Here is a 27,674-nt window from a genome sequence, read left to right on the forward strand (position 1 = left end):
TTAGATTGCTGTGATTTTTATTCAATTTTAAATCCTGATTAAAACAAAAGCAGTGAGAATAAAGCTTTACAAATGGCACAAAATGACTATGTCATTGATATGGCTTTTACACTGATTGGATATACAAAGAAAAAAAGAATATTGGAATTAAGGCAGTAACAATGTGTGCAAACCAAGCACGTTACCCTGACACAATCTTTAGTAAAAAGCTACTCTGGTTAAGTGGTGCTGACATTTCTGCATGCAGGTCTCATTGCTTGCAAGGCTAAGCTCAGAATAGCTTCATTCATTAAAGAAACCCAAATCCTTCTCACTGACCAACGATGGCCAGCAGCAGCTTCCTGTAGTCCCCGCTTGTGTCACTGGCAATCATGGTGCTTAGTGTCTTCTGATACATCTGGGTGAACATCTGCTTTATCTGAACAAGGTCAATCTGTAAGAAATGGTAGGTCAGAAAAAAATCTGTTCAAAGAAAATGCATTTTTGTTGTTGGGTTTCATTTTGCTTTTTTGAGACAGGGTTTCTTTGTGTAAAACCCTCGCTGGAACTTACTCTGTAGACCAGGGCATTTATTTGTGTAATAATACCACAATAATCAGAATGGGAAAGGATAAACACCCAATGAGCAATGTTCCAGAATTATCATTCATACTAGTGCTGAGGCCACCTTTGCTCACACTCTCAGGGAAGATCTCATTTGCTGCTTTAGAAAACCCTGGATGACAAGACACCAGTTTCATCTGTTATCCCCAAATACTGTCATTTAAAATATACATTATCTGATAATAGGATAGCTTTACAAAAATGTGTAATACAGTAAGTGGTAGTAAGGATGCCAAAAAATGAAAACACTTGTACATTCCTGTTGGGAATGTAACATGCAGTAGTTGCTGTGGATAACAGTACAGTGATTTAAAAAAGGATCTACAAAATTACAGTATCGTCCAGCAACTCCATTTCTTGCTAAATCCCAAATGAAGTAGCAGGGACTGGAAGGGATCAGTGCACACCACACTCATAGCAGCGTCCTTTACAAAACACACAAGGCAGAAGCAAACCAAGTACGTATACACAGACGAACATCAGTCAAGACGGGTTGTTACTCAGTCTTAAAATTATGCAGTCATGATGAGTTCCAAGCCGAGGCTAAGTAAAGAAGCCAGTCTCAAAAATGCTGTACGATTCCTAGCACACGATAAATCCAGTGCCATCAACACAGGACAGAAAGCTGTGTGGCAGCTGCTGACAGCAGAAGGCAGGGGTGACTGTTTCCTGAGTGTGGATTTTCAGTTCTGCAAGATGTAAACATTTCTAGATGGTGCAACAGTGTACAACGTGACCACACGGTTGCACAGTACACTTAAAAAATGGTCAAAATGGGCAGATCTCAGAGTTCTAGACCAGCCTGGTCTACAAAGCAAGTTCTAGGACAGCCAGGAATACACGAGAAACTCTGTCTAAAACAAAACAAACAAAAACCCTAAATTTTGTTTGCCTTTCTAAAAAAATTAACTACCTCCTATAGTATTATTTAATAATGTATACTTTCAATTAAAAATATAACTGGGCAGTGGTGGCTCAGCACTTGGGAGGCAGAGGCAGAAGGAACTCTGTGAGTTTGAGGCCAACCTGGGCTATAGAGGGAGTTCCAGGACAGCCAGGGCTACACACGGAAAAACTCTGTCTTGAACCCCCCCTCCCCAAATACACACACACACACACACACACACACACACACACAGAATATCAATATATTGAAGTAAAAACTGATGAATTTAAAGATTATTTTATAATTCACAAGGATGCTAACATTGATATCCAAACAGATAGGTATTTTTACTTTTTACATGACCAAGAAAAAGAACAAACTGGAACCCATACTTTGCGTGCACAAGTACCTAGGTTTCAGTCCAAGCACTGCAAAAATCAGTCGGTAAATAAGCTGGGTGGTGGTGGTGCTCGCCTTTAATCCCAGCACTCAGGAAGCAGAGGCAGGCGGGTCTCTGTGAGTTTGAAGCCAGCCTGGCTACACGAGCTAGTTCCAGGCCAGGTTCTAAAGCCACAAAAGCAAGGCAGACACAATGGTGCATCCTTTAGTCCTAGCCAGCCTAGGCAATCTAATGAGACTCCAGTCCCCTTAGAAATTTAATAAACAAACAAACAAATACACCTTGCAATTTCCCATAAACCTGTATTCCTCACTGGCCTTTTCAAGTAGGAAAGCTTTCTTGCTGTCTTCACTGAGGGGCTAATGTTACTGAAAACCTCCCTCACATGGAGGGCATGTCATTCCTAAGGGTCTTATAATCACGAACATTGATTCTTCAGTCTGACAGAGAAAGTGTCATCTTGTCTCACCTCACTGCGAGTGACCACGATCCTGACCAGGGTGGAGTCATCTGTGCCAGCGCCTTTCATAGAAAAGTAGAGTCGCTCAGCAAAGAAGGCGGGGCGGTTTAGGGCGCACTGCACTGCAAGGCAGACAAGCTTCAGAGGAGGCCGGCAGGACCAGCCAGCCCACCTCTGTGCATTCGTTTAAGCCTGTTTGTGATTATTTTTTACACAGAAATAAGAAGAATGTGAATAGTCTTCTGCCCCTTGTAGCAACCTTTTTTTCTCAACATGTATCAACCTTTGTAGCTGAATCAGACAGGCAACTTTCATTTCTAGAGGATTCACTCAAACTGATAAATCTATTTTCTTTTTATAGATGCACTGATGTAGATTCTTTACATTTTCTAGTATGAAGATCTATAGCAAGTGTGTCCCAGATTAAGTGATAGCTTATTAAAAGAAATGACAGAAATCTGAATTCTTTACATTAAGAATATATTTTTGAGGGCCAGCTAGAGCAGGAAAAGCACTTGTAAAAGCCTAGTTGCCTGAGTTCGATCCCCCAAATGCAAAGCACCTAAAGGCAGAAGCTCGAACTGACTCCACAGAAATATTTTCTAGTCTCCTTATGTGTGCCATGCCATGCATAATCTGTAACATACATATCACACACGACGGCTCAGTGGTAGAGTACTTCTCTAGCATGTCTAAGTCCCTAGGTTCAATTCCTAGCACCATAAACACACAAAAACGACTGTCATTTGGCCGAGAAAAAAACTATGAGTATCATCTAAGAGAAAACAGATTGACAAAGATTTGAAAACAGCATTTGGAACTGTGAGTCACTGGAAAACTACTTAGCAAAGTGAGTTCCTACAGATGGCAGAGAGAGGGTATACACTGTAGCGATTGTCACTTTAGCCATGCTCATTACACTAACATTTTCAGGCACTCCATTGCTAGTAATAAGGAGTTCGTAATACTCTCCTTATTTCTGTAGTATCTGTGAGGACGGAATTCCCACACACTGAGGTGTCAGACCACCACAAACACATTAACTCCAAAGAGTCTCACTGTGTTAAGAACTTGGATGTGTGTTCTGAGGACTCAAAGCAATGTTTTGTGTACTATATATGGAGATACACTCAGGAGGTAGAGGCAGGTGGATCTTTGCGAACTCAAGGCCAACCTGGCTAATACAGTAAGACCCTGCCTCAATAAATAAATAAATAAATAAACTAAAAAAACAAGTCTTAGGGTAGTACTGGTAGTTCCTTAGGGCTTCCTCATTTGTTAAGAGGAAGAACTACAATACACAAGGTCTTTGTGCAGTGCTCAATAAAGATATACAAACAAAGCCAAATACTCTCAAGCAAACAAACAAAATATTCATCTGGTTACACCATCAACATTCAGAGGGCTGTACATAAAATATAGGGTTTACTCGGTTTCTGCCTAAGCAGATTCTAGGGATTAGTGTTTAACTAGTGATTAACTAGTGTTTAACTAGTGATTAACTGTAATCACCCAATTAAAGACAAACTAAGGCAAAGGACAAAAATAAAAATCTTACAGATGGTCTTCAAACCACTTTCGACATATCCAGAAAACTCTCGGCTTACACTGCTTAACAAATCTCGATTGGCCATCTGCAAACAAAAGTTACAAAGTTAAGCATTTTCAGATCTTAAGACAGACACGCAATCTCCAGAAGAGTTCATACCCTGGAATAAGCCTCCATGGTTGCTTTCAGCTGAGGGAAACTTCTCGTGGCGAGGATCATGTTGAAGCAGGATTCGTCTGTCCCTAACTTCCCCTCACCAGCCTGATAGAGGCGCTGGGCATCGTCCTGAGCCATCTGGTGGTTTACACTCTGGCTCTCATCTCGGTTTCCCTGCAAGAGAAAGACTGGAGTCAAGTGAAGTCCTCTCCTCGGTGCACTACTGTGGAATTCCTAGGGAAACGTATTGAAGGTGAATGCATCAAGTCTGCCAAGTCCTTCCTTCTAAATCAGTATTACATTATAATTAGCTTTGGGTTTTGGTCAAAGTCATGGCTTAATAGGGCTAAAGCAAGGGGTTTCAAGTGCTAAATTACAACTAAATGTCTTTAACAATGGAATATAAACTATCACTGAAATAAAAAATGCTAGAACTCTCTTTCGTTGGGATTTGAGATCAAAACACACTGTAGAGTTAGATTCCTATAAAACTGTAAACTACCAAGCAGTTATCTTTGTACCAGGCATTATGTTGAGTTACAGGGACACCAGAGACCAGGTCTCTGCCCTCAAGGAATTTCACTCTAAGAAGGGACAATGTAAGATTTCAGATCCAAGTATACTTTAGCACACACATTTATTATGAGGGCTGGGGATATAGCTCAGTGGTAGACAGTTTGTTTGCCTTGCAGGTATGATCCCCTAGATTCAATCTAAATGAAAAAAAAAAAAAACCCAAAGCTAGAGAAGTCTCTTTTGAGGAGCACTTGGCATGAGGAACGAACGGCATAGGCATATTACAAACGGGTAAGTGTGTTCAAAAGAGGCCTAAGCTCAGAGGCAGCATGCCTCTAGCACTCCTTCCAAAACACAAATAATAAAAGGAATATTCTTTTAAAAGTGCTCAGGAAAAATTTTAAATTATTTTTTGGATTTAAGTAATTTCCTGTTTTCTAAGAATTTACGTCTGAGTAGTGATAATTCATTTGAATTTTAATAAATAAAGCTTGTCTGAAGGTCAGTGCACAGCAGCTACACTGGTCAGCCATACAGGCCAGGCAGTGGTGGTGCACACCTTTAATCCCAGCACTAGAGAGGAACATAAGGCAGGACGAGACAGGAACTTGCTCTCTTTCAGTCTCAAGATTTCATAGAAGTAAGAGCTCTCTAGGGCTTGGCTGCTTTGCTTTTCTGACCTTCAGGTTGAACCCCAATATCTCTCTGGGTTTTTATTATTCGTGCTACACCTCTTCCCATCCTAGAAAAGTCAAGGATGGGTCATGAACCCTGCATAAAGATAAACCCAATTAAGAACCACGCACCCCTTTTTAGAGCACTAAACATATACACCTGTCTTCCCCTCTTGCTCTTTTTCAAAGCTAGTTTACTATTTTGCTTTGCTGTTCAAACTTAGCTCTTCCGACCATTTTCCCCTCATTTTTGTAGCTCCAGCCTTAGCACACCACTGTACACCCACGAGACTTTCTCTAACTACCTTTCCTTGGCTCCTCAGAGCCTCTCCTCCCCTGAATTCAGATCCCTGTGATCCTGTCCTCGTGTACACCAGCTGTCAGAAGTTAACTTCCGATACCAATCAAGTGTGTTGATACCAATCAAGTGTGTTATCCACTGACCTTCCCTCACTGCCCTTAACACTATTCCAGAGGCTCTCTTGTCACCTCTCTGCACACCTGGGAATAAGGAAAATCCTCCCGCCTCTCCTGCGGCCCTGCACATCTTCTGGTGGTCCACAAGAACTGACAGGACACTGCTAAACGGACAGGACTTTCAACTACACCTCTGCCACAGAGCCTCAGGCTGGTTCTGATTTCATGAAATCTGAAAGAAGTTATTTTCTAATTTCTTACAAAAGCCAGATGTACAGAACAGTCTCAGTAACAACTATGAAGAAATCTGCTCACTGCATTCTGTGTTGTTCCTCTTAATGACAGCAATAATTCAGGGAGCTGGCTATTAGTGAAGTGTGCTCACTGGCACATGCTTAGATAAAAAGTCTGGTTCCTCCACTAACATACAGACATTTATACCACACTCACCTGGCACATGGACACGAGGAGACGTTCAAAATGTCCTGAGGTATCTGACTTAATGTCCTTCTCAAGATCTCGTCCAAATTCTGATTGATAACATCTAACAATATCTCGAATTTCTTGATTTGTTCTTGTGCACAAAATCTCTATTAATACACGTTCTTGAGTTCCTGCCCCCTATACAAAATGAAGGGAGGGATTACACAGAAGCAAGGGACAGTCTCTAAAGATGATCAAGCTACATTTCAGAGGACACAAAATAATATTTTGCCTCATACATCCCTACAAATTCAGAATTATCAAAATTTGTGAGGCTTATATATAAAGCAATGCAGAATAGTTATAGAAAATAAGGTGGAGTACCTGCATTGCTTTCCGTAAACTCCAGGCATCATAGTAAGTAGAAGGCATGAACAGGGCAAGGATTAACTCTTCCATATTTCCACTCAACTCTGACTTGAGATCTTTAATTAAATCCTGTTTAAAAAGATATGAAAATTAAGTACATAACATTGATTTCTTTTTTTTCTTTCCTTTTTTTAAAACAGTGTTTCTCTGTATAACTCTGATTATCCTGAAACTTGTTCTGTAGATCTGCCTGCTTCTGCCCCCTGAGTGCTGGGATTAAAGGTGTGTGCCACCATTACCCAGTGAATAAACAGGATTTCTATATCTTATCTCACATGAGGTTCTTTTTTTTTAATAATTTTTATTTTAGGTGTATGGTGTCTTACCTACCTATATGTCTATGCACCACATGCCTGAGTGTCTGTGGAGACCAGAAGTAGGCACTGGATCTCCCAGTTACAGAGGGTGGTGAGCTGCTGCGTAGGTGCAGGGAACAGAACCTGTGCTGTCTGGAAGAGCAGCCAGTGCCACTGAGCCACCTGTTAAGCCCCTCACTTGAATCTTACGGAAAAACGGAATTGGCACAATGAAAGTCAAAATTTCAAATCTGAATGTGATATATGACGCAATGAGTATTAAATTTAGTGATGAATTCACTGTTTAGAAACACATAAGTCCTTCCTGCAGTTCTTCTCCTGTAGCAGATACAAAGACAGAAAGTATGATTAGAAAAAGAATAATTCAGACCAACAACATGAGGGCTGGTGAGATGCGGAGTGGGTAGAAGATATCCGTCAAGTATGAGGGTCTGAGTTCAAGCCCTGGGCCCCACAGGGTAGAAAGCCGGCTGCTGACCCCCATACATGTCTGACAGCATGTGCACACCCACGCACATACACACAGACTCGCACAAAAATAAATGAGTGTTTAAAAAAAGATTGTTAAGTTGGGAGCGTAGCTCCCAGCTCCCAGGCCTGAGAGTTGTATTGGTCTGGACTCCAAATCCCAGCATGCCAGGTCCTGACCCTCCCAGGATATTTAAGTGAACTTAAATATAAAAGAAGAATGCGTGGTCTCTTTCTTCTCTTGAGAAAGGTTTCTCTGTGTAGTCCTGGCTGTCCTGGAACTCATTCTATTGACCAGACTGGCTTCAAACTCAAAGATCTGCCTGCCTCTGCCACCTGAGATCACTCTCTGAGACACACACGTTAGAGAGAACCCATTCATGTAACACATCTCACATGTACAGAGAATAGATGAAAAAGAAAGAGATAGATCATGACAAGAAAGCTCAGTGCATACCTGTAACACACACACAATTTAGTAGCAGAAATAATAATACGGAGAAGTAGGCTGGGCGGTGGCGCAAGCCTTTAATCCCAGCACTTGGGAGGCAGAGGCAGGTGGATCTCTGTGAGTTCAAGGCCAGCCTGAACTAGTTCCAGGACAAGAGCTGCAGAGGCAGAGAAACCCTGTCTCAAAAAAATTAAAAAAAAAAAGAAGAGAGAGAGAGAAGTATATCTGAACTGAGTAGAGGAAAACAGGCTAACATTCTGAAGCAAGTAAACACATTTCAGAAGATGTTAGGAAAGTTTAGATTCCTGTGTAAATGACAAAGATATGCTAGCCACTTTTCCCTTTTCCCCATCACGTCTAAGGATCAAGGGCAATTTCACCATTAATTTGGCTGCATGTAGGCACTGATCATCCATTGCACACAAATTTACTAAGGAACCACTCACTACACACCTCCTGCTGGAACACACCTCCTGCTGGAACGTCAAGAGGAGGTTCTGAAGCTAGCAGTGCAGTGAGACCTACAGCAGCACAGAGTTTTAGAGTGCTATGTGACCACAACGGGAGTGCCAGCCAAATCTGCCTCTCGTCGTGCAGACAGAGTCGCTAATACTGAAGAAGCTGTTAGCCACGCAGAAACAGAAACAAGCACACAGAAGCACAAAACACCAGCCCCACATAACTGTAGCACAGGACATGTTCAGAGAGAAGAGGGTGGAAGATGACCAACAGCTGAGGAAAGGCAGGGACTAAGTAAGGAGTAGATCTCAGTGGGGGCCATAGCCACTGTTTCCTGAATGACCATCACATACAAGATGCAGTATGAGGGGAGATGAGGTGTTGAAGAGATACTAATCCTGGAATCTGTGAAGTCCATTTATCTGTCCTGTCCCCCACAGTATTAGTAAAAATACAGTGCCCAATCTGACATGGATGCAGACCCTGTGGAATAGACCCCACTGCTTCTTGTAAAAGGGAAAAGACATACCTTGCCGTACATGGTCTTAAAGGCTGCTTTAATTTGTTGCCTCTGGTCATTGGAACGACTGGACACAACATCCACAATTGCTTGCTCATCTGTCCCTGGAAGAGTCACAGATATATTTATATAAGGACGAGAATGCTTCCAAGGCAGTAGGCACCATATGATACTGAGGTGTAAGTTGACACAGGACTTCGTTTATGACTTAGGTTCACTTTCCCTATAGCTATAAAAAGACAATCCATTTTCCTTACCAAAACCCTTCATTGCTTTGCGAAGAATTTCTGCATCTCTTATAGCATCAAAGTTGGACGCTGGTCGGATTGTTCCTTGGGTGCCCTGAGTCATCATAGCAGGCTGGTAACAAAAGGTGTATAAGGTTCAAGTAAAAATTTTTGCTTGGACAATTGGCAACTTCACCAGCTACCATATGTATACAAGGGTTTAGTACAAGAATATGAGCATCATCACCAGGCCTCGTTTTGAACAGGCAGATCTAGCCCCTTACTAACATATCAGTCTCCAACTAAATCTAAAATATTTTCTTAAACAACAGAAAAAAGGAAGGAAGAAAGGAAGAAAAAAAAAGAAAAAGAAAATGTTGGGCCATATTATACAGGCCCATATTTCTACATTATATGGCAGCCAGACTTTCAGGCCACAGTTTGCAATGGGCCGCACAGGAGGTGGTCACCTAGCCTTTGAGGACAAACTGACTCCATCCTAAACAAAGGGTCAGGATATGCTAATGTCACTCGGATCCTTCTTTGTAATTTGGGAGGATGCCTAAGAAAGAGATGTTAATTCAGTCTACATGACAGAGCAGGTATAGATAGGAAGAGGTGACAAAATGGGCATAGAAAAGTGTAGCTGTGACCATAGTCATTTGCTTGGTTACCTAGGAAACAGAATGCTAATGAATTTTCCCCTCAGTTTACATTTTGGTATGAAAGCTGTTTGGAGAATAAACATGGGTGATTTTCAGGATGTGAACTCAGGATTTCATGAGAGATTCCTGAAAACTCCCTTCCAATAAAGTCATGTGAGTTGTGTCTTTTATTCCCACGCCTCCCTTCTGGTCAGAGAAATAATTGATGGTCCACAACAGAGAGAAAGAAAGAAAGAAAGAAAGAAAGAAAGAAAGAAAGAAAGAAAGAAAGAAAGGAAGGAAGGAAGGAAGGAAGGAAGGAAGGAAGGAAGAGAGAGAGAAGGAAGGAAAAGAATAACCCAGTCAGGTGGTAGTGGTGCGTGTCTTTAATCCCAGCACTCGGGAGGCAGAGGCAGGTGGATCTCTGAGTTTGAGACCAGCCTGATCTAGAGTGAGTTCCAGGACAGTCAGGGCTACACAGAGAGACCCTCTCTTGAAAAACCAAGATTAAAAAAAAAGAAAAAAACCTAGCACTTGTTGAGGGACAAAAAATAAAAGAGAGAAAGAGACATGGGCAGCTCAGCACTCACAAGAGCAAGAACCGTTTCTCTGACAGTGGTGGGAACTAAACCCAGGACCTGTGAACACCGCGAAAGCATCCTTCCACCAAGCAAGCCTTCGAGCTTCAAGGAAAGGTCTTTATTATTAGGAATTCCTCCCACTTATACATATTCATACCCTAACATTCTGCTTTGCCAAAACAGGCTTAGCAGTTACTCCCCATTAATGTCCAAGCCAGAAATATAAGCAAAGAACAAATATTTCCAAATACCGCAGCATAAATTTTATTTTCAGTCATGTGGTGGTGTGGGAGGTTCTTCTGTCTTTGTACTGCTTTCATTGGTTAATGAATAAAGAAACTTCCTTGGCCTGATAGGGGCAGAACTTAGGTAGGCAGAGAAGACAGAATTGAATTCTGGGAGGAAGAAAGCAGAGCGAGAGAGCCACCATGGAGCCACCAGAATCAGACATGCTGAATCTTTCCCAGTAAGTCACTTTCATATGGCGATATACAGATTAATAGAAATGGGTCAAATCAAGATGTGAGAGTTAGCCAGTAATAAGATGCTAGAGCAAATGGGCCAAGTACCGTTTTAATCAATACAGTTTCTATGTGCTTATTTCGGGTGTAAACTAGCCAGGAAGCCAGGACAAACAAGCCTCCTCTCCTTGTAACAGGGTGGCACACGCCTTTAATCCCTGCACTAGGGAGGCAGAGGCAGGAGGATCTCTGAGTTCAAGGCCAGCCTAGTCTACAAGAGCTAGTTCCAGGACAGGCTCCAAAGATACTGAGAAACCCTGTCTCAAAAAAACCAAAAAAAGTAATAAAAATAAAAATAAAATTTTTTTCAACATATTGGTCATATATAAACCTCTGCCAAGAACTAGAAAGAGACCTGTGAGACTGGGAAAGAGAGGCTTTAAGGGCAGGGTAGAAAAGACCACAGAACACAGTAAACAACAGCAGGGACGAGGGCAGGGAGGTGTGTGTGTAAAAACCCCATCTGTACACTAACAACAACAAACCCTCTTTATGTATCAAGAGACATGAATAAAGAGACCTTAAGTGAGGGGTGGAGGAGAAGCAGAAGGTAACAGAAAACATGAGGCATGAATGCAGAAGAGGTCATACACAAACAGGAAAGAGATCACCGTGAGGGATGGGGAGGGGTGGTGGGAGGGCAGTGGAGGAAGGGAATGAATAAGAAGTAAAAATCACACACACGTATATGTATGCATACATATATTATATATAAAAATTATAATGAAGCCCACCACTTTACATGTTAACTTAAAAGATGAATAATTTATAGCCTATCAAACAACATGGTTCATTGGGTGAAGGTGGTTGGTGCTAAACTTGACACCTGAGTTCATTCCCAGGGACACACATGGTAGAGGAGCTAATCAGCTTCTGCAAGATGTCCTCTGACCACCACATACACTGTGGTACCTGTGCCAGACGTGTGCCTCACACAGGAACACACATGAACAGAAACAGGAACACACATACCAAGATGTCCTCTGACCACCACATACACTGTGGTACCTGTGTCCAGATGTGTGCCTCACACAGGAACACACATGAACAGAAACAGGAACACACATACCAAGATGTCCTCTGACCACCACATACACTGTGGTACCTCTGTCCAGACGTGTGCCTCACACATGAACACACACATGAACAGAAACAGGAACACACACATGGACAGAAACAGGAACACACACAATGCTTAAAGGAAAATCAAAAGTCTCTTCCACAATTAATTACAGATTTATAAGATGAATAATTTTGAAAGGGTTAAAACAATGTATTGCGGTCTTAGAGGAATCCCTCTATGACTCTGCCCGTCAGAAGAACTATGACCTAGTCTCACTTTAGTCTTTTATTAGCTGTGCAGTCCTGAACAAGGTTCTCAAGTCTCTCTGCTTCTCAAATTCAATAAATCCCCACTGTGAACAAAACCCAACAAGACTGCTGAGTAGTCCCTCTCCCATGTCCACAGTCCCTCCCCTACCTTGCCAAAGGCAAGTTTGGAAATGCCAGACCTTCCCTAGTATGTAACTCAGAAATAATTTCTAAAAGTCAAGATAAAGGCAAGGATCCAAGCTATCAATCCTATTATAGTAACTGGCAAAAGACATAAAAGAATAAAAGAATAGAACAATTAATAAAATAGTATGAAAATGGGGAACTATATATGGAGAAAGGTAGGGGAAACTTCAAATATGGGAAGTCTTAGACGACTATTGAGAAATCAGTTCAACAGACTTAACCAGCTTCCATGGATAAAGTCCTGCCAAGCAGAGGGTGTGGTGAAGGGGCTGTCTGTAGGCACCATATCAGCAGGCCAAGGAGGTGGACAGGAAGACAAGGCTTTCAAGCAGAAACAGAGGAGCAGACAAGACTCAGAGAGCTAAAGTCCAGGCAATGGGGAAGGGACCCTGCCATGGGTGGAATTAAAAAATTTGGCAAAAAGTAAGCTGTTCCTCTTATTTGAAATGATGGTAGCCTCTTTCATTCCTATTTAAACATCTGGATTCCCTGCCATAACATCTTTGCCACCTATAGCGAGAAGGAAGTGTTATCTTGGAGCCTGTTGTACTTTGTAAAGAACTTTTGTAAAAATCAATCAATAAATAAAGTTCTGACAAGCATTGAGGGGAAGTAAAAATCCAACACTAGAAATCAGAAACAAGGGCAGACATGGTGGTGCACACCTTTAATCCCAGCACTCAGGAGGCAGAGGCAGCTGGATCTCTGTGAGTTCGAGGCCAGCCTGGTCTACACAGTGAGTTCTAGAAACAAAGCTGTCATATATACAGGACCTAGCAATTAACGAACGCTGGCGGTCCTTACTCACATCACTGCTATAATCCAAAGAAGCAGGAGAGAAAGCAGGATAAGAAGAAAAGGATTCTGTATTGATCTGAAAGGAGAGTGGAAAATTATAAAGGAAAAACAGAAAACAACCACCCCTAAGTCTGAGAAATACCACCCACCCACCACCCAAGTTCATAGCCCCAATTACTGCTGAGGGCAGAGACGCTATGACCGATGTTGAGAGCACACATGCCTTCTCTAGGACAGAGGGAGAGCATCATCACCCGTGAGAACGATGAAGCTGCTCGGACCAAATGTATCAGACACTCCTTAGGACAGATGGGCCAAGGGCCATAGTGTCCACCGAAAGTAAAGTTTACGTCTACCACTACTGTGACAGACCATGTCCTTTGCCTCACGAAGGAGTGACACCCTTCCTCAGTGTGATGAGTCCCAGGGACCTGCACTAAATTTAAAGAGTAGAAGCAAAAACTTAAGGAGACAAAGCAAAAGTACCTGGCTAGGGTAAGGAGCTTGTCCTCCAGGGTACTGAGAAGGCACCTGTCCTCCAGGAAAGCCACCTGTGGATTAAAAGCAAACAAGAAAAATAAGCTACAGCAAACTGTTTCTATTAATCACCAGGAACACAGAAGCACACGTTCATGCTATGCTACTCACTGAGATAAGAAGCTGTTTAAGGTACAAGACAGTGAGTTTCTGAAAATTTTTTCACATATTAGTCACTGTTCTTGTTCATACCTGCATCCCCATATCTTTCTTGTGTCCCTCAAAACTGCCACCCTCTGTTTTCATTTCATTTCTGTTTCTGTAATATATGTATTACATTCATATACATTATCCATATACATTATTCCCTTCTGTTCTTCCTCCACCCCATGCTTCTAAACCTCTTCCTCGGGCTTGGTACCTCATACCATTAACCTCAGACACTTCCTGGCTGCCCAGGACTAAGAGAGGGAGTCTTACAGCTTTTACAACTTTGCTGCAGTTTTCTCACCTGCAAAATAGGGATAACAATGATACCTCATGTAATTTCTTTAAAATTAATATTCTGGTTGGGAATGGTGATAGACACCTTCAATCCCAGCACTCTGGAAGCAGAGGCAGGAGGATCTCTGTGAGTTTAGTACCAGACCATTCTACTAAGAGCATTCCAGGACAGCCTGGATCATTCCAGAACATTCTAGGGCAGACTGAGACATTCCAGAGCATTCCAGGGCGGACTGAGACTTGTCCTCTTCCCAATCCCATAACCTTCACTAGGATAATCTTTAATGTTACTATTGTTTAAATTTTTTTAAAAAATGTAACTTAATTATTTTATTTCATGTTTTGTGTATGGATGTTTTTATTACATGCTATGTCTGTGCACCACATGCATGCCTGCTGCTAGCAAACGTTAGAAGAGGTGTTGGATCCTCTGAAACTGAGTCCCATGTGGCTGCTGGGAAATGAACTTGGACCTTCTTGAAGAGTAGCCAGTGCTCTTAACCCACTATGCCATCTCTTCAGTTCCAGGATAATCTTTTAAATATTGATTTAATGGAAAACCAACTTGGGTGACAAACATCTTTCAAAAAGACCCGTATGTATGTATGTATATGTATATATGTATGTATATGTGTGTGTACTTGATAGACTTATTTTATTTTTTAAACTGTGTATGTGAGTGTGCAGGTGCCTGTGGAGGCAAGATGTGGAGGATGCACTGGAACTGGAGTTATAGGCTGTAAGCTGCCTGATGTGGGTGCTGGGCACCAAACTCAGGTCCTCTCTAAAGACACTACATGGAAGCTGGGTAGTGGCACACACCTTTAATCCCAGCACTCGGGAGGCAGAGGCAGGCGGATCTCTGTGAGTTCGAGGCCAGCCTGGTCTACAGAGCTAGTGCCAGGACAGGCTCCAAAGCCACAGAGAAACCCTGTCTTGAAAAGACAACAACAAAAACGAATACTACGTGGTGTCAACTGCTGAGCCATCTATCAAGTTCCTCCCCACTTTAAAAACAAACAAACAAACAGAAACCTTGAACTAGCTTCAATTCTGAGTCTATCTGGAATGCTTGTCAGGGTACAGTCCTGAGGGTGGTTCCTTTAAGAATTGGCTTCTGGCTTTAGGACAGACAAGTTAATAGAGGAAAATTGTTCCTCATCTCCATTTTACTGATTATGACCTCACATCAAATTGACACTCCATGATACCATCCATATACTTACCATCATTTACAGAATTATATAAATATTCCCTCAAGACTATCTCAAATACAGTTTAAGTTTACTGACAACTGAAAAGCTTGCAGAATCATAACAGTTTGTCTCTAGACAGCCAGAACATACCTGGTACTGGAACCTGGGCTGGTCCACCACCGTAAGACTGTGCAGGTGGCTGTGGATAGCCAGAAAAGCCTGCTCCACCAGGTGGGGCCCCAAAGCCTTGTCCTTAAGGGATTAAGAAAATAAACAACATTTCAATAAGCGGCACGTGGAAACTCATCCCTGTAATCTTAACACTCAAGAGGCTAAGCCAAGAGGACTGCCAGGAGCTGAAGGCCAGTCTGAGCTGCACAGTGAATTCCAAGCAAGCCTGGGATACACAGTGCATTTCAAGTCAGCCTGGGATGCAGAGGAAGACCTTGTATCCAAAAAACAAAAAACAAAAAAACAAAAACAAAAACAAAAACAAAAAAAAACAACCAAAAAAAATCAAGTCTTATAATACAGAGAAAATTTTTTAGAATATCTACCATAATCAATAGAAAATATATGCTAGTCAGGCTGTAGCAGTCATTCTATACATGTACATTAAACTTGCCATCAATTCACAGCAAACTGGAAAGTATGTTTAAAGGTCAGTGAGCTGGATTAGTCGGTAGAAGCACTTGATGCCAAGCCTCGCCATCTGAGTTTGAGCCCTAGAGCACACACGGTAGAAGAAAGGAACGGATTCTGACCTGTACAAATGTACTCTGGCACTTGTGTTCACACACATACATATATGTAACAGGACAGGACAGGAATTGGTGCTGCACACCTTTAACCCAAGCACTCAGGAAGCAGACGCAGGCAGATCACAGAGTTCAAGACCGCCTGCCTGGTCTACAGGGTGCGTTCCAGAACAGTCTATACAGACAGGGCTATACAGAGAAACTCTGTCTTAAAAAAAAAAAAAAAAAAAAAGTTTTAGCACATTTAGCTTCTTTAGTAACTTACAATATAAGTCACTATGGTGGGTTTTAAAAATTGTGTTTAAATTAGGGGCTGGAGAGATGGCTCAGTGGTTAAGAGCATTGCCTGCTCTTCCAAAGGTCCTGAGTTCAATTCCTGGCAACCACATGTAATAAGGTCTGGTGCCCTTTTCTGGCCTGCAGACATACACACAGACTATACACTGTATAAATAAATAAATATTTAAATTATATTTATTCCTTTTGTTTTATGCAGGCGTGTTTTGCCTGCATGTATGTATGTGCACCACATGTGTGCTTGGTGTCTTCAGGGTCAGAAGAAAGCAGTACATCCCCTGTAAGTGAGGTATGGATGGTTGGTAAACCACCATGTGGGTGTTTGTAATCGAACCCAATTCCATTGCAAGGGCAGTAAGGTCTCTTAGCTGATCAGCCATCTCTCCAGCCCCTATATTTTCTTTTTCTTTTTTTAAAATATTTATTTATTTATTAATTATGTATACAATGTTCTGTCTATGTGTATGCCTGCAGGCCAGAAGAGGGCACCGGACCCAATTACAGATGGTTGTGAGCCACCATGTGGTTGCTGGGAATTGAACTCAGGACCTTTGGTAGAGCAGGCAATGCTTTTAACCTCTGAGCCATCTCTCCAGCCCTATATTGTTTTTCTTAAATCTAGATTAAAGTGGTCCTAATGCATAAAGGTACCATGTGATGCTAACTAAAGCCTCTGTTGCTTTTTTTTTAAAAGATTTATTTATTTTTATTTTATATATATGAAGCGTGTGTCTGCATATCAATATAGCACATTCATGCGGTGTCCTAGGAGCCTCTGGAAATGGAGAGAGAGAGAATTGGGAGCTGCCATGTGGGTGCTAAGAACCTAAGCCAGGTCCTCTGGAAGAGCAGTCAGTGTTCAATCTCCCCAGGACAATGGTTTTCAACCTGTGGGTCACAACCTCTTTGACAAATTTCTGTCTCCAAAAATACTTATATTACGGTTCATAACAGTAATAAAATTATACTTAGGGAATAGCAACAAAAATGATTCTATGGTTGGGGATCACCACACCATGAGGAACTGACTTAAACAGTTGCAGCATTAGGAAGGAAGGTTGAGAACTCCAGGCCCTCTCAATCAGTTAAGATTACTGATAACTAAGTGGCATATTCTACAAGGGTCTCTCATATCAAGAACAGTACTACGTTCCCTTCACAGGAAAGTATCTTAAGTCTTCCAGTTCTCCTAACCCTGAGAATTTTCACTCGAGCTTGCTACAGAAGTCTTAGCTGTCCATGGTAAACTAAGAGTAACTCTGAACTCTCAAGGAATAATGATGAGGATAAGGGAGGGACAAAAAAGAATGCTTCAGCAAATCTCAAGTCACTACTAACCTCATGACCATATGACTTACCTCCAGGATAGGCTGGAGCTCCCCCTGGGTGTGGGGTAACTGGATAGCCCCCAGCGGCTGGATAGCCTCCAGGTGCAGGGTAGCCTCCAGCTCCTGGGTAGCTGCCACTTGGTGCTGGCGGGTAAGCATTTCCTCCCATTGGTGGAAAGCCACTAGGATATGGATACTGACCCGGAGCGGGGAAAGATGACTCCTGACCCGCAGGCTGGAAAAATCAGAAACATGTTAAGGGGACATAATCAAAGAAATATATGCCCCATTTCAAAAGAACAAAGAGTACTATTGATGCATTTTTTTAACTTAAAAAAAACTTATCGGGGCTGAAGAGATGGCTTAGTGGTTAAGAGCACTAATTGTTCTTCCAGAGGACCCAGATTCAATTCCCAGCACCAACATGGCAGCTCACAACTGTCTGTAACTCCAGTTCTAGGGGATCTAACATCTTTATACTAAAATACATGAAATACAGTTGAATAAATTATTTAAATAATTATTATCAGTTCCGGTCTCATATTACTTTATCAATCCTACTCCACTTTGTCAGGATTCTTATCAGAACTCAGTTAAATTTAATTATATGTGAGGTGGACAAAAGCATCCCCATTTTTCTATGAGAATCAGAACCAACTCTTACCTCCTTCCTCCGTCTTTCCCTGCATGGCCTGACGATACGGCCCAGGCTCCCCTCAGACTCCTACACCTCTTGCCTCCACTTCCTAGTGCTGTGATTATAGGCATGTACTTATCAAGTGCTAACCAACCTCTCAGATCCCTTCACTGTCATGGAATATGGAAATATATTATAGTTCCTCCCCTCCGTCCTAGGGAGGAATGTATGGTTTCTGCAATGCTCTTGGACCTACTGTAGGTGTTTATCAGTTGTAGGAGTTCCCTGGTGGAATTTTTGGGGTCACTTATGTATACTGTCATATCATCAGCAAACAGTGAAAAGATTGACTTCTTTTCCAATTTGATCCCATGATCTCAGTTTTTTTGTTTGTTTGTTTGGTTTTTGTTTTTAGATCTTATTGCTCTAGCTAGAACTTAAAGTATTCTATTGAATAGATACAGGGAGAGTGAAAAGCCTTGTCTTGTTCCTTATTTCAGTGGATCACTTTGAGTTTCTCTCCATTTAGTTTGATGTTGGTTGTTTGCTGTATATTGCCTTTACGATATTTAGGTATGTTTCTTGTATCTCTGGTCTTTCCAAGACCTTTATCATGAAGGGGTGTTGAATTTTGTCGAACGATTTTTCAGCAGCTAATGAGATGATCACATTTTTTTCTTTCAGTTTGTTTATATGGTGGATTTCACTGCTGGATTTTTGTATGTTGAACCATCCCTGCATCTCTGGGATGAAGCCTACTTCATGGTGGATGATTTTTCTGATGTGTTCTTAGATTCAATTTGCCAGTATTTTACCGAGTATTTTTACATCAATATTCATGAGGGAGATTAGTCTGTAATTCTCTTTCTTAGTTGTGTCTTTGTGTGGTTTGGCTATCAGGGTAATAGTAACCTCATAAAAAGAGTTTGGCAATGTTCCTTCTGTTTCTATTGTTTCGAACAATTTGAGGAGTATTGGTACTAGTTCTTCTTTGAAAATCTGGTAGAATTCTGCGCTGAAACCATCTGGTTCTGGATTTTTTTTTTAGGTTGGGAAACTTTTGATAACCCTTTCTATTTCCTTAGCGGTTATAAGTCTATTTAATTTGCTTAGCTGGTCTTGATTTAATTTTGGTATGTGATACTTATCCAAGAAATTGTCCATTTTCTTTAAGGTTTTGTGGAGTACAAGCTTTTGAAGTATGACCTGGGGTTCTCTGCATTTCCTCTGTGTCTGTTGTTATGTCCTCCTTTTCATTTCTGTTTTTTTGTTTTTGTTTTTTTTTTTTTCAAGACAGGGTTTCTCTGTGGTTTTGGAGCCTGTCCTGGAACTAGCTCTGTAGACCAGGCTGATCTCGAACTCACAGAGATCCGCCTGCCTCTGCCTCCCAAGTGCTGGGATTAAAGGTGTGTGCCACCACTGCCCGGCTCCCTTTTCATTTGTGATTTTGTTAATTTGGATATTCTCTCTGCCTTTTGGTTAGTTTGGATAAAGGTTTGTCAATCTTGTTGATTTTCTCAAAGAACCAATTCTTTGTATTGTTTCCTTTATTTCTATTTTGTTGATTTTAGCTCTCCGTATGATTATTTCCTGTCAACTACTTCTCCTGGGAGAGTATGCTTCTTTTTGTTCTAGAGCTTTCAGATATGCTGTTAATTCCCTAGTGAGAGATTTTTCCAGCTTCTTTATATAGGCACTTAGTGCTATGAACTTTCCTTCTTTGTGTCCCATAAGTCTGGGCATGTTGTGCAGTAATTTTCATTGAATTTTAGGAAGTCTTTAATTTCTTTTTTGTTTCTTCTTTGACCCAAGGGTGAATGAGTTGAGCACTGTTTCCATGAGTTTGTAAGCTTTTTGCAATTAGTGTTGTTGAATTCTAACTTTAAGCCATGATGGTCTGATAAGATGCAGGGGGTTATTCCAATTTTTTGTATCTGTTGAGGTTTGCTTTGTTACTGAGTATGTGGTTGATTCTGGAGAAGTATCCATGAGGTTTGAGAAGGTATATTTGGGTGAAATATTCTACAGATTCTGTTAAGCCATTTGAATCATAACATCTGTTAGATCTTTGTTTCTCTATTAAGTTTCTGTCTGGTAGACCTGTCCAGTGGTGAGAGTGGGGTGCTGAAGTCTCCCATTATTACTGTGTGGGGTTTAATGTGTGATTTAAGTTTTAGTAATGTCGCTTTTACAAATGAGGGTGGCCTTGTATTTGAGGCATAGATGTTCAGAATTGAGACTTCATCTTGATGACTTTTCCTGTTAACTATTTTGTTAGATATTAGGATAGCTACACCAGTTTGTTTCTTAGGTCCATTCGATTAGAAAATCTTTTTCCAACCCTTTACTCTGAGGTAATGTCTGTCTTTAAGATTGTGGTAGATTTCTTTTATGTAACAGAAGGACGGATTCTGTTTTCATATCCAATCTCTTAGCCTGTGTCCTTTTATAAATGAATTGAGTCCATTGAAATCTGGTTTTGTCATGGAATATCTTGTTTTCTCTGTCTATGTTGATTGTAAGCTTTGCTGAATATAGTAGTCTGGCACCTGTGATTTCTTAGTGTCTGCATATTGCCTGAGTAGGACCTTCTGGCTTTCGTTTCTATTGAGAAGTTGAGTATATCTAATAGGTCTTCATTTATATGTTACTTGCAGCTCTTAATATTCTTTGTTTATTCTGTATGTTTAGTGTTTTGATTGTTATGCAGCAAGGGGGCTTTCTTTTTTGGTCCAGTCTATTTGGTGTTCTGCAAGCTTCTTGTATTTTCATAGGTATGTCCTTCTTTAGGTTGGCAAAGTTTTTTTTCTATGATTTTGTTGAGTATATTTTCTGTGCCTTTGAGCTGGGCTTCTCCTTCCTCAATTCCTATTATTCTTAGGTTTGTTTTTTTCATGGTGCCCCATATATCCTGGATATTTTGTGTTAAGAATTTGTTGGATTCAACTATTTCTTTGACCGATGAATCTATTTCCTCTATTGTATATTCAACGCCTGAGATTCTCTCTTTCATCTCTTGTATATGCTGTTTATGCTTGCATCTGTAGTTCCTAATCGTTTACCCAGATTGTCTGTTTCCAGATTTCCCTCAGTTTTACTTCCCCTATTTCAGTTTTCAAGTCTTGAACCATTTCTTTCACCTGACAGACTGCTTTTTCTTGGCTTTCTTTAAGAGATTTGTGATTTCTTCCAATTTTTTGATTGTCATTTCCTCCATTTCTTTAAGGGAATTTTTCATTTCCTTTAAGGGCCTCAATCATTTTCATAAAGGTTTTTTTTTGGTCATTTTCTTCTGCTTCATCTGCATTTGGATGCTCAGGTCTTGTTGTAGAATCACTAGTTTCTGATGGTGCTGTATTGCTTGTCTCAGAAAACAAACTCTAAAACCTTGGGCCATTTCACATAAAATGCAGGTTTTTAGCTTTCTGTGAAAAGCTAACCTACTCCAGCACCACTAGGTGTGCTCCCTGCACGGCACACTGGACTTGAGCTAGCAGCCTCCATGTGTCCATTTCCAGATAACACTAGCCTTTTCTCACTGGTTTATAGCTCTGGACATTCGAGTTCATAACCCCTGCTCTAGGGCACAGGCTACTTCTATATAACAACTGCATGAAAGATATCAATGATTTTAGTATTTTGACAACAATACTTACAGGATATCCGGGAAAAGGTGGGTAGCCTGAAGGGGGATAGCCTGGATATGACATTTCTGTAACAACAACAACAACAAAAAGTCCTTTATAATTTCTTGTACATCTTAAGGCCTTTGAAAGAGAAACATACACATACAAACTGTATTATGGTGCACATTAAAATGTGAATAAGGAGGTCAGAGAGATGGTTCCGAGGCTTAAAGGCACTTGCTTCAAAATGTGATAACCTAAGTTCAGTTTCTGGAATCTACATGGTAGAAGAACTGACTTCCTGTTGTCCTCCAACCTTCTCACACTTGGCTGAAAGCACGCACACAACCTCCCTATCACACAGCATAGATAATCTATTACGGGTATATGCAAAGCTTATTAAATGCGTTCTTCTTACCAGCTGTACCGTATAGTCTATATATCCTCCAATTACAGCCTGGGGAAGCGATCACTGTGGAATTTGAGGACCTGATTTCAGTCCCCAGCATCATGTAAAAAGCCAGATGTGGTGGTACACACTTGTGATCTAGTCAAGGGGAGATGGAGACAGCAAGCCCCAAGGGCTCACCAGCTAACCACCCTAATCTAATTGCCAAGCTTCAGAGCTCTGTGATAAACCCTAATGGCACCCAAGGCTGACTTAAAACACTTATAAATGGATAGTAAATTAATGAGTAAAGGTGAAAGCAATGTTCTAAAACGTGCTGAACACAGATTAGCAAGAATGTAGAACAATATCAATACAAGAGAAAGGGGGGGTGTCACTATGATGGATCTCACAATAAAATGAGATACTGAGAGAGATGTAGTCAGGTAGTAGACTGTGTGTGTAAAGCCATTTAAAAGTCAGGTGTAGTAACTCACACCTAGAATCTCTGGGTTTGATGCCTGCACCACGAGGAAAACAAAAAGCAGTCAAGAGCCTTCAGGTCTGGTATGGAATTACATACTCCCTCCACCAGAGTATATCCATTCCTATGGAATTACATACTCCCTCCACCAGAGTATATCCAGTCCTTACCTGTTACCAGAGTCACTACTTAAATTACCCAATATTCTAGTGCAGGAAGTAACACAATCGTTTCTACCCATCTGTGGAAATGACCCTCCTCTTCTTCCTGCATTTCAATTTTCATGGCATGTCCTTGTAGCAGATCTCACCAGAGCAGGGTGACTGGCTCACTAAGATTACTAGCCCATTCACGCTCTTGCTTATACTCTCTGCTTCCCAATCTCCCTGGGCGTCACCATTAGCTGCCCTTTCCACAAACTATCCCTAAGATCCCAAATCCACAATGATGTACTTATTGCTGAAATATCAAATAAAACTCACTGACAGAGTCTTACAAGTAACAAGTGTGCACTTAGCCTACATAATCCTAGATTCAGACCCCAGTAAAATCAGGGGGAAAATGACTGGACAAGTCAAGTGGTGGTGGCACACATCTTTAATCCCAGTCAGTACTCAGGAAACAGAGGAAGGCAGACCTCCTGAGTTTGAAAGTAGACTGGTCTACATAGTGAGTTCCAGGACAGCCAGGACTGTTACACAGAGAAACGTTTTCTCAAAAACAAAAAACCAACAAAAACAGAACAACAATTACAAACAACAACAACCACCCCCCCCAAAAACTACTAGTCAAACATTCCAGTCTTCTTGGTACTGACTCCAATTTATAGTCAACAGATTTAATTGTTTTTATATGCATGTGTGTGTACCACATGCTTGTCCAGTGCCTGTGGAATGAACACTCCAGATCCTCTGGAACTAGAGTTAATAAGGGACAGTTGTGAGCTGCCACATGGGGGCTGGGATTAATCTGAGGTCTTCTGCAAGAACAGCAAGTGCTCTTTTATGAGCCATAACTCCAGCCCCAACCCTCATTCCCCAGTGTGAAATCTCTATGACTTCAATCATGCTTATGTGTTATACTGTCCTAGACCTCAAGCCTGTGGTCATGCATCATTCCTTACTTCAGTTTAAATCTCTTCTCCTTTCTTTAAATAATACAGACTCTATACATCTAAATCATCCAAGAACTCACTGATCCAAAAGTGAGAGCCTGCTCCCGCCCCATGTCCTTTAAATAATACAGACTCTATACATCTAAATCACCCAAGAACTCACTGATCCAAAAGTGAGAGCCTGCTCCCGCCCCACGTCCTTTTTTTGAAACAGGGTCTCACACTGTGGCCGACTGAGAAAGCAGATTTTCTCCTTTCATTAAGTGGGTTCCGGGGATCAAATTCAGATTGTCAGGCTTGGCAGGGAACACACAGTGTTGGTTATATATTTATCAACTTGACATAGGCTAGAATCATCTAGAAAAGGGAAACTCAACTGAGAAAATGCCCCCATCAGACTGGCTCAGAAATGAAGATGGAAAGCAATAGAGAAGGACATCTGATGTCAGCTTCTGGTCTACGTGCGTGCGCACACACACACACACACACACACACACGTATACAGAAACATGAACACATACATGTGACCACACAAAGACAGTAAGATAACAAGAAAAATGACTCAGTCTGGTTCAATTACTTGGAAGTCAAAGGCCTGTGTATAAAGTGGGAAGAGGCTAATTTTTGCCCTTTCTTTCCTCTTCTCGGTCCTTCACAGCCATAAGGAGGAAGTGCCTTAAGGCTGAAGCTTCCAAAGGACAGTCAATGGGCCAAATGAAAGAGGTCAGGATCAAAAAGGGAAAATCAGAAAATAATTTGTGAAATAATGTTTAGGGTCACAAAAACAAAGACTACATTAGCTACTTAAAGCTTTAGGGTTAAGAAATTCTCCTTCACTCTGGACCAGCAGTTAGGGAGCCTGCATGGACCTAGGCCCTCTGTATGTAACTTGGTCTCAGTAGCAGCTTAGCTGGCTTTTGGGAACCTGTTGGATTACCTTGCCTAGCCTTGATGCAGGGGAGGAGCTCAGTCCTACCTCTGTCCAAGCCCATGGGAGGCCTGCCCCTTTCTGAATGGAGAGGGGAATAGGGACTGGGAAGGGGAGGGAATGGGAAGAGAGGAAGGAGGGGAAACTGTGGTTGGGATGTAAAATAATGGAAAAATGTTAATTAAAAAAAGAAATTCTCCTTTATGAGGAAGAAAAATATTTTTCTTTTTTTTAGGTATGTGTGTGTGCAAATGTGCATGTGTATGTAGACCAGATATTGATGTTGGGAGTCTTCCTAATCATTGTCTGCTTTATTTACTGAGGCAGGGACTCCCTCTGAATGCAGAGTTGGTTCAGCTAGTCTAGCTAAATCAGACTGCCTGGCCTCTGTCTCCCATAAGCAGGGATTACAGGGATCCAGCTGCAGTCCTCACACTTGCAGTAAGGTTAAAGGGCTGACACTGTAGCTCACAGGTAAGGAGGGAGGGAGAGGAGTGAGAGGGAGGATGGAGAGGGAGTGTGAGAGCACCGCCACTACGGAAGCCTGAAGATCTGAGTTCAGATCCCCAGAAACGTCTCTAACTCCAGCACCCCTATGGTGAGAAGGGACATAGAGTCAGAAGAATTCCCAAAAGTTTCAAGGACATCTAGCCTGGTATATGTGACTGGAAAATCACACCCAAGATTTTCCTCTGACTTTCACCATATATATGAACATTGTGGCATGTGCTCCAGCCCCACAAACTTGCACATATATGCATGTACATATACAGACAAAAGAATGATTTATTCTGATCAAAGAGTGAGTTCCAGCTCTACATTTTTAGGTACTATACTAAATCTTCCCTTTAAGGCCTAGAGGAATTATAGGAAGATTACCAAGATTTTTTCCCCCTGAGACAGGGTTTCTCTGTGTAGTTTGGAGCCTATCCTGGAACTCATTCTGCAGACCAGGCTGGCCTCAAACTCACAGAGATCCATCTGCCTGCCTCTGCCTCCCAAATGCCTGGCCTTTCGATTTTCAAAATGAAACAAAAATAAATTAATTAATTAATCAAAGACTATTTAGGTACCAGCACATGAAAAATTGAAACAATAATTTCAGTGCATTTTAAAGAATATTAAGCACTAGAATGAAATTCCATCTCTGTATAGGTCATAAAAATTCCTTCACAAATGCATTCACGTATGTACTAGGCTATTCATTATAGTATCATCTGTAATATGAAGAACTGTCAAAAAATGCAAACACTAGAAGACAAGTAAAACACATGAATAGTCAAAGAAAAGTGCTATTCAACGTCTAAAAATGCAGTAGCTTTAAAAATTCCTATATAAAGCCATCTACCACACAAGGGAAAAGAAGCAAGGGGGAAAACTGCAGGGGTCGTTTGTGAGCATCCGGGTAAAGAAATAGAGCCATTTTCTTCTGTATGTGGACAATCTCACTGAAAGGACAACACTGAAGCAGAAAAGGGAGGCAGCATCCTTGGGAGAGCTGGGAATAACAACCACGCAGTTTACTTTTTAATGTCCCTTTCTGCAGTGTTCACGTGGTCATGTCAAAAGATAGACTTTAAGGTTTTTGTAAAAAGCTAAACAAACCCCAGGGTGACTCAACAAATTAACTCCATTTTGCGTAAGCAACAGGACGCTAATAAGTAAACTAAAGCTTTTATTTTTCCTTTAACATTCTATGTTACAAACAACCTTTGGAAAACTTGGAAAATTCATTCTTGGTTCTCCAAACCATCTCCACCCAGTGAGTCAGCTAGTGAAAGGGTGGGTCTTTCAAAGTAATGTGAGTGTCTCAACTGGCAAGAGGCCTAGGAACACAAGAAGCTGGGGGGCAGGGGAGGGCGCAAAGAGGGAGGAGGAGAAACAGGAACTGTGACTTAGGCGAGAACAGAAGTAGTTCCCCAAAAGCTGCTTCTACGTTCCGGAAGGGTCATTTAAAGCAATCACTGACCGGGATAAGTAACGCTGAAAGACTAGATCTCTGCAGGGGTAGGCAGCTCTCTACTCAACCATGAGGACTGAGGAGAGGTGGCTTGTTTCCAGAGGCAAAATTATTTCTTCCACCTGCCTCTAATGTTTTCCTTGCCTAATGGCAGGTAGCTCATTATACTTTACTGTAATTGGGACAGATTACCTTATCAGAATGGCTCACTATTTACCTGACAGCAAGTGGGAACTGTAATGGGTCGTAGTAAGACACCGCCTGCAACCCTGCACCTTGTACCTCCGTGCACTTCTGAATCCCCCTCTGCACCTCGGTTTCCTCGGGCTGTTACAAGGACACATCTGATGCGGGTCAAGGACCAGGGATGAAATCTAGAATGTTATTTCCTAGAGCAGTTTCTAAGAGTTGTAAGCCCGAGCTTACATTTGTTTGTGAATTCTGTCTTACGTGTCATTAAGCACAGCATAAATTTTCCAAGTTACTCTAAATTTGTTGTGTCATCAAAAAGTCTGGTCCCTAGCCAGACCCCGAGAGAGGCGTTTCACCAGGGCCACCCTCTGGCCCCAAGCCCTTCTTCACCTGCGGTCCACGTGACCAAGAGCGAGGTGCCACTGCTCCCTGGCATCCCCACTCTGTCAAGCCTAACAGAGAACCGACCAACAGGCCTTCCCGGTCCTCCCGCAGGCAGGACAAGCCTGCCCAACCCACCCCAGCATCCAAAACGCGCCACCCGGAGGCCCAGTCCGCTGGTAACGCGAGCAGGCCTTCACCATTCCCGCACGAAGGTCAGACCTCAGAATGGGAACGAGCTGACAGGCGGGCGGGAAAACCGCAAGGGGAGGGGGTGCGAGTCCTCACCTGAACCGGGGAGCAGAGTCACAGCCCTGCCGGCTTTCCCGCAATATGGAACCAGGAAGAGCCGAAGGGCGTGGCATAGGGGCGGGGCAAGGATGCTGG

General features: G+C 41.8%; 1 protein-coding gene across 1 annotated transcript; it reads right to left on the reverse strand.

Moving 5' to 3' along the window:
- On the reverse strand, nucleotides 1-27,674 carry Anxa7 (annexin A7). The gene is made up of 13 exons (XM_050126980.1): nucleotides 27,576-27,674; nucleotides 21,871-21,926; nucleotides 17,608-17,812; nucleotides 15,345-15,446; nucleotides 13,504-13,568; nucleotides 8,986-9,088; nucleotides 8,738-8,832; nucleotides 6,469-6,582; nucleotides 6,112-6,282; nucleotides 4,058-4,228; nucleotides 3,908-3,983; nucleotides 2,359-2,471; nucleotides 1-433 (listed from the first exon to the last, which is right to left on the reverse strand). The coding sequence occupies exons 2-13, from the start codon at nucleotides 21,922-21,924 to the stop codon at nucleotides 311-313; spliced, it is 1,392 nt and encodes a 463-aa protein (XP_049982937.1). The 5' UTR covers nucleotides 21,925-21,926; nucleotides 27,576-27,674; the 3' UTR covers nucleotides 1-310.

This window comes from Alexandromys fortis, unplaced genomic scaffold (genome assembly GCF_014885135.2).
Source record: "Alexandromys fortis isolate MF-2015 unplaced genomic scaffold, M_Fortis_MF-2015_v1.1 scaffold_233, whole genome shotgun sequence".
In the NCBI taxonomy this organism is placed as follows: domain Eukaryota; kingdom Metazoa; phylum Chordata; class Mammalia; order Rodentia; family Cricetidae; genus Alexandromys; species Alexandromys fortis.

What these genes read in the sequence shown, in the direction of transcription:
- Anxa7 (XM_050126980.1), bottom strand. Translation starts at nt 21,924, where the DNA reads ATGTCATATCCAGGCTATCCCCCTTCAGGCTACCCACCTTTTCCCGGA. An exon ending in AGCTCCAGCCTATCCTGGAG is followed by an intron (nt 15,447 to 17,607) that starts GTAAGTCATATG and finishes TAATCCCTTAAG; the next exon opens with GACAAGGCTTTGGGGCCCCA. An exon ending in GTTTACGGAAAGCAATGCAG is followed by an intron (nt 6,283 to 6,468) that starts GTACTCCACCTT and finishes CATTTTGTATAG; the next exon opens with GGGGCAGGAACTCAAGAACG.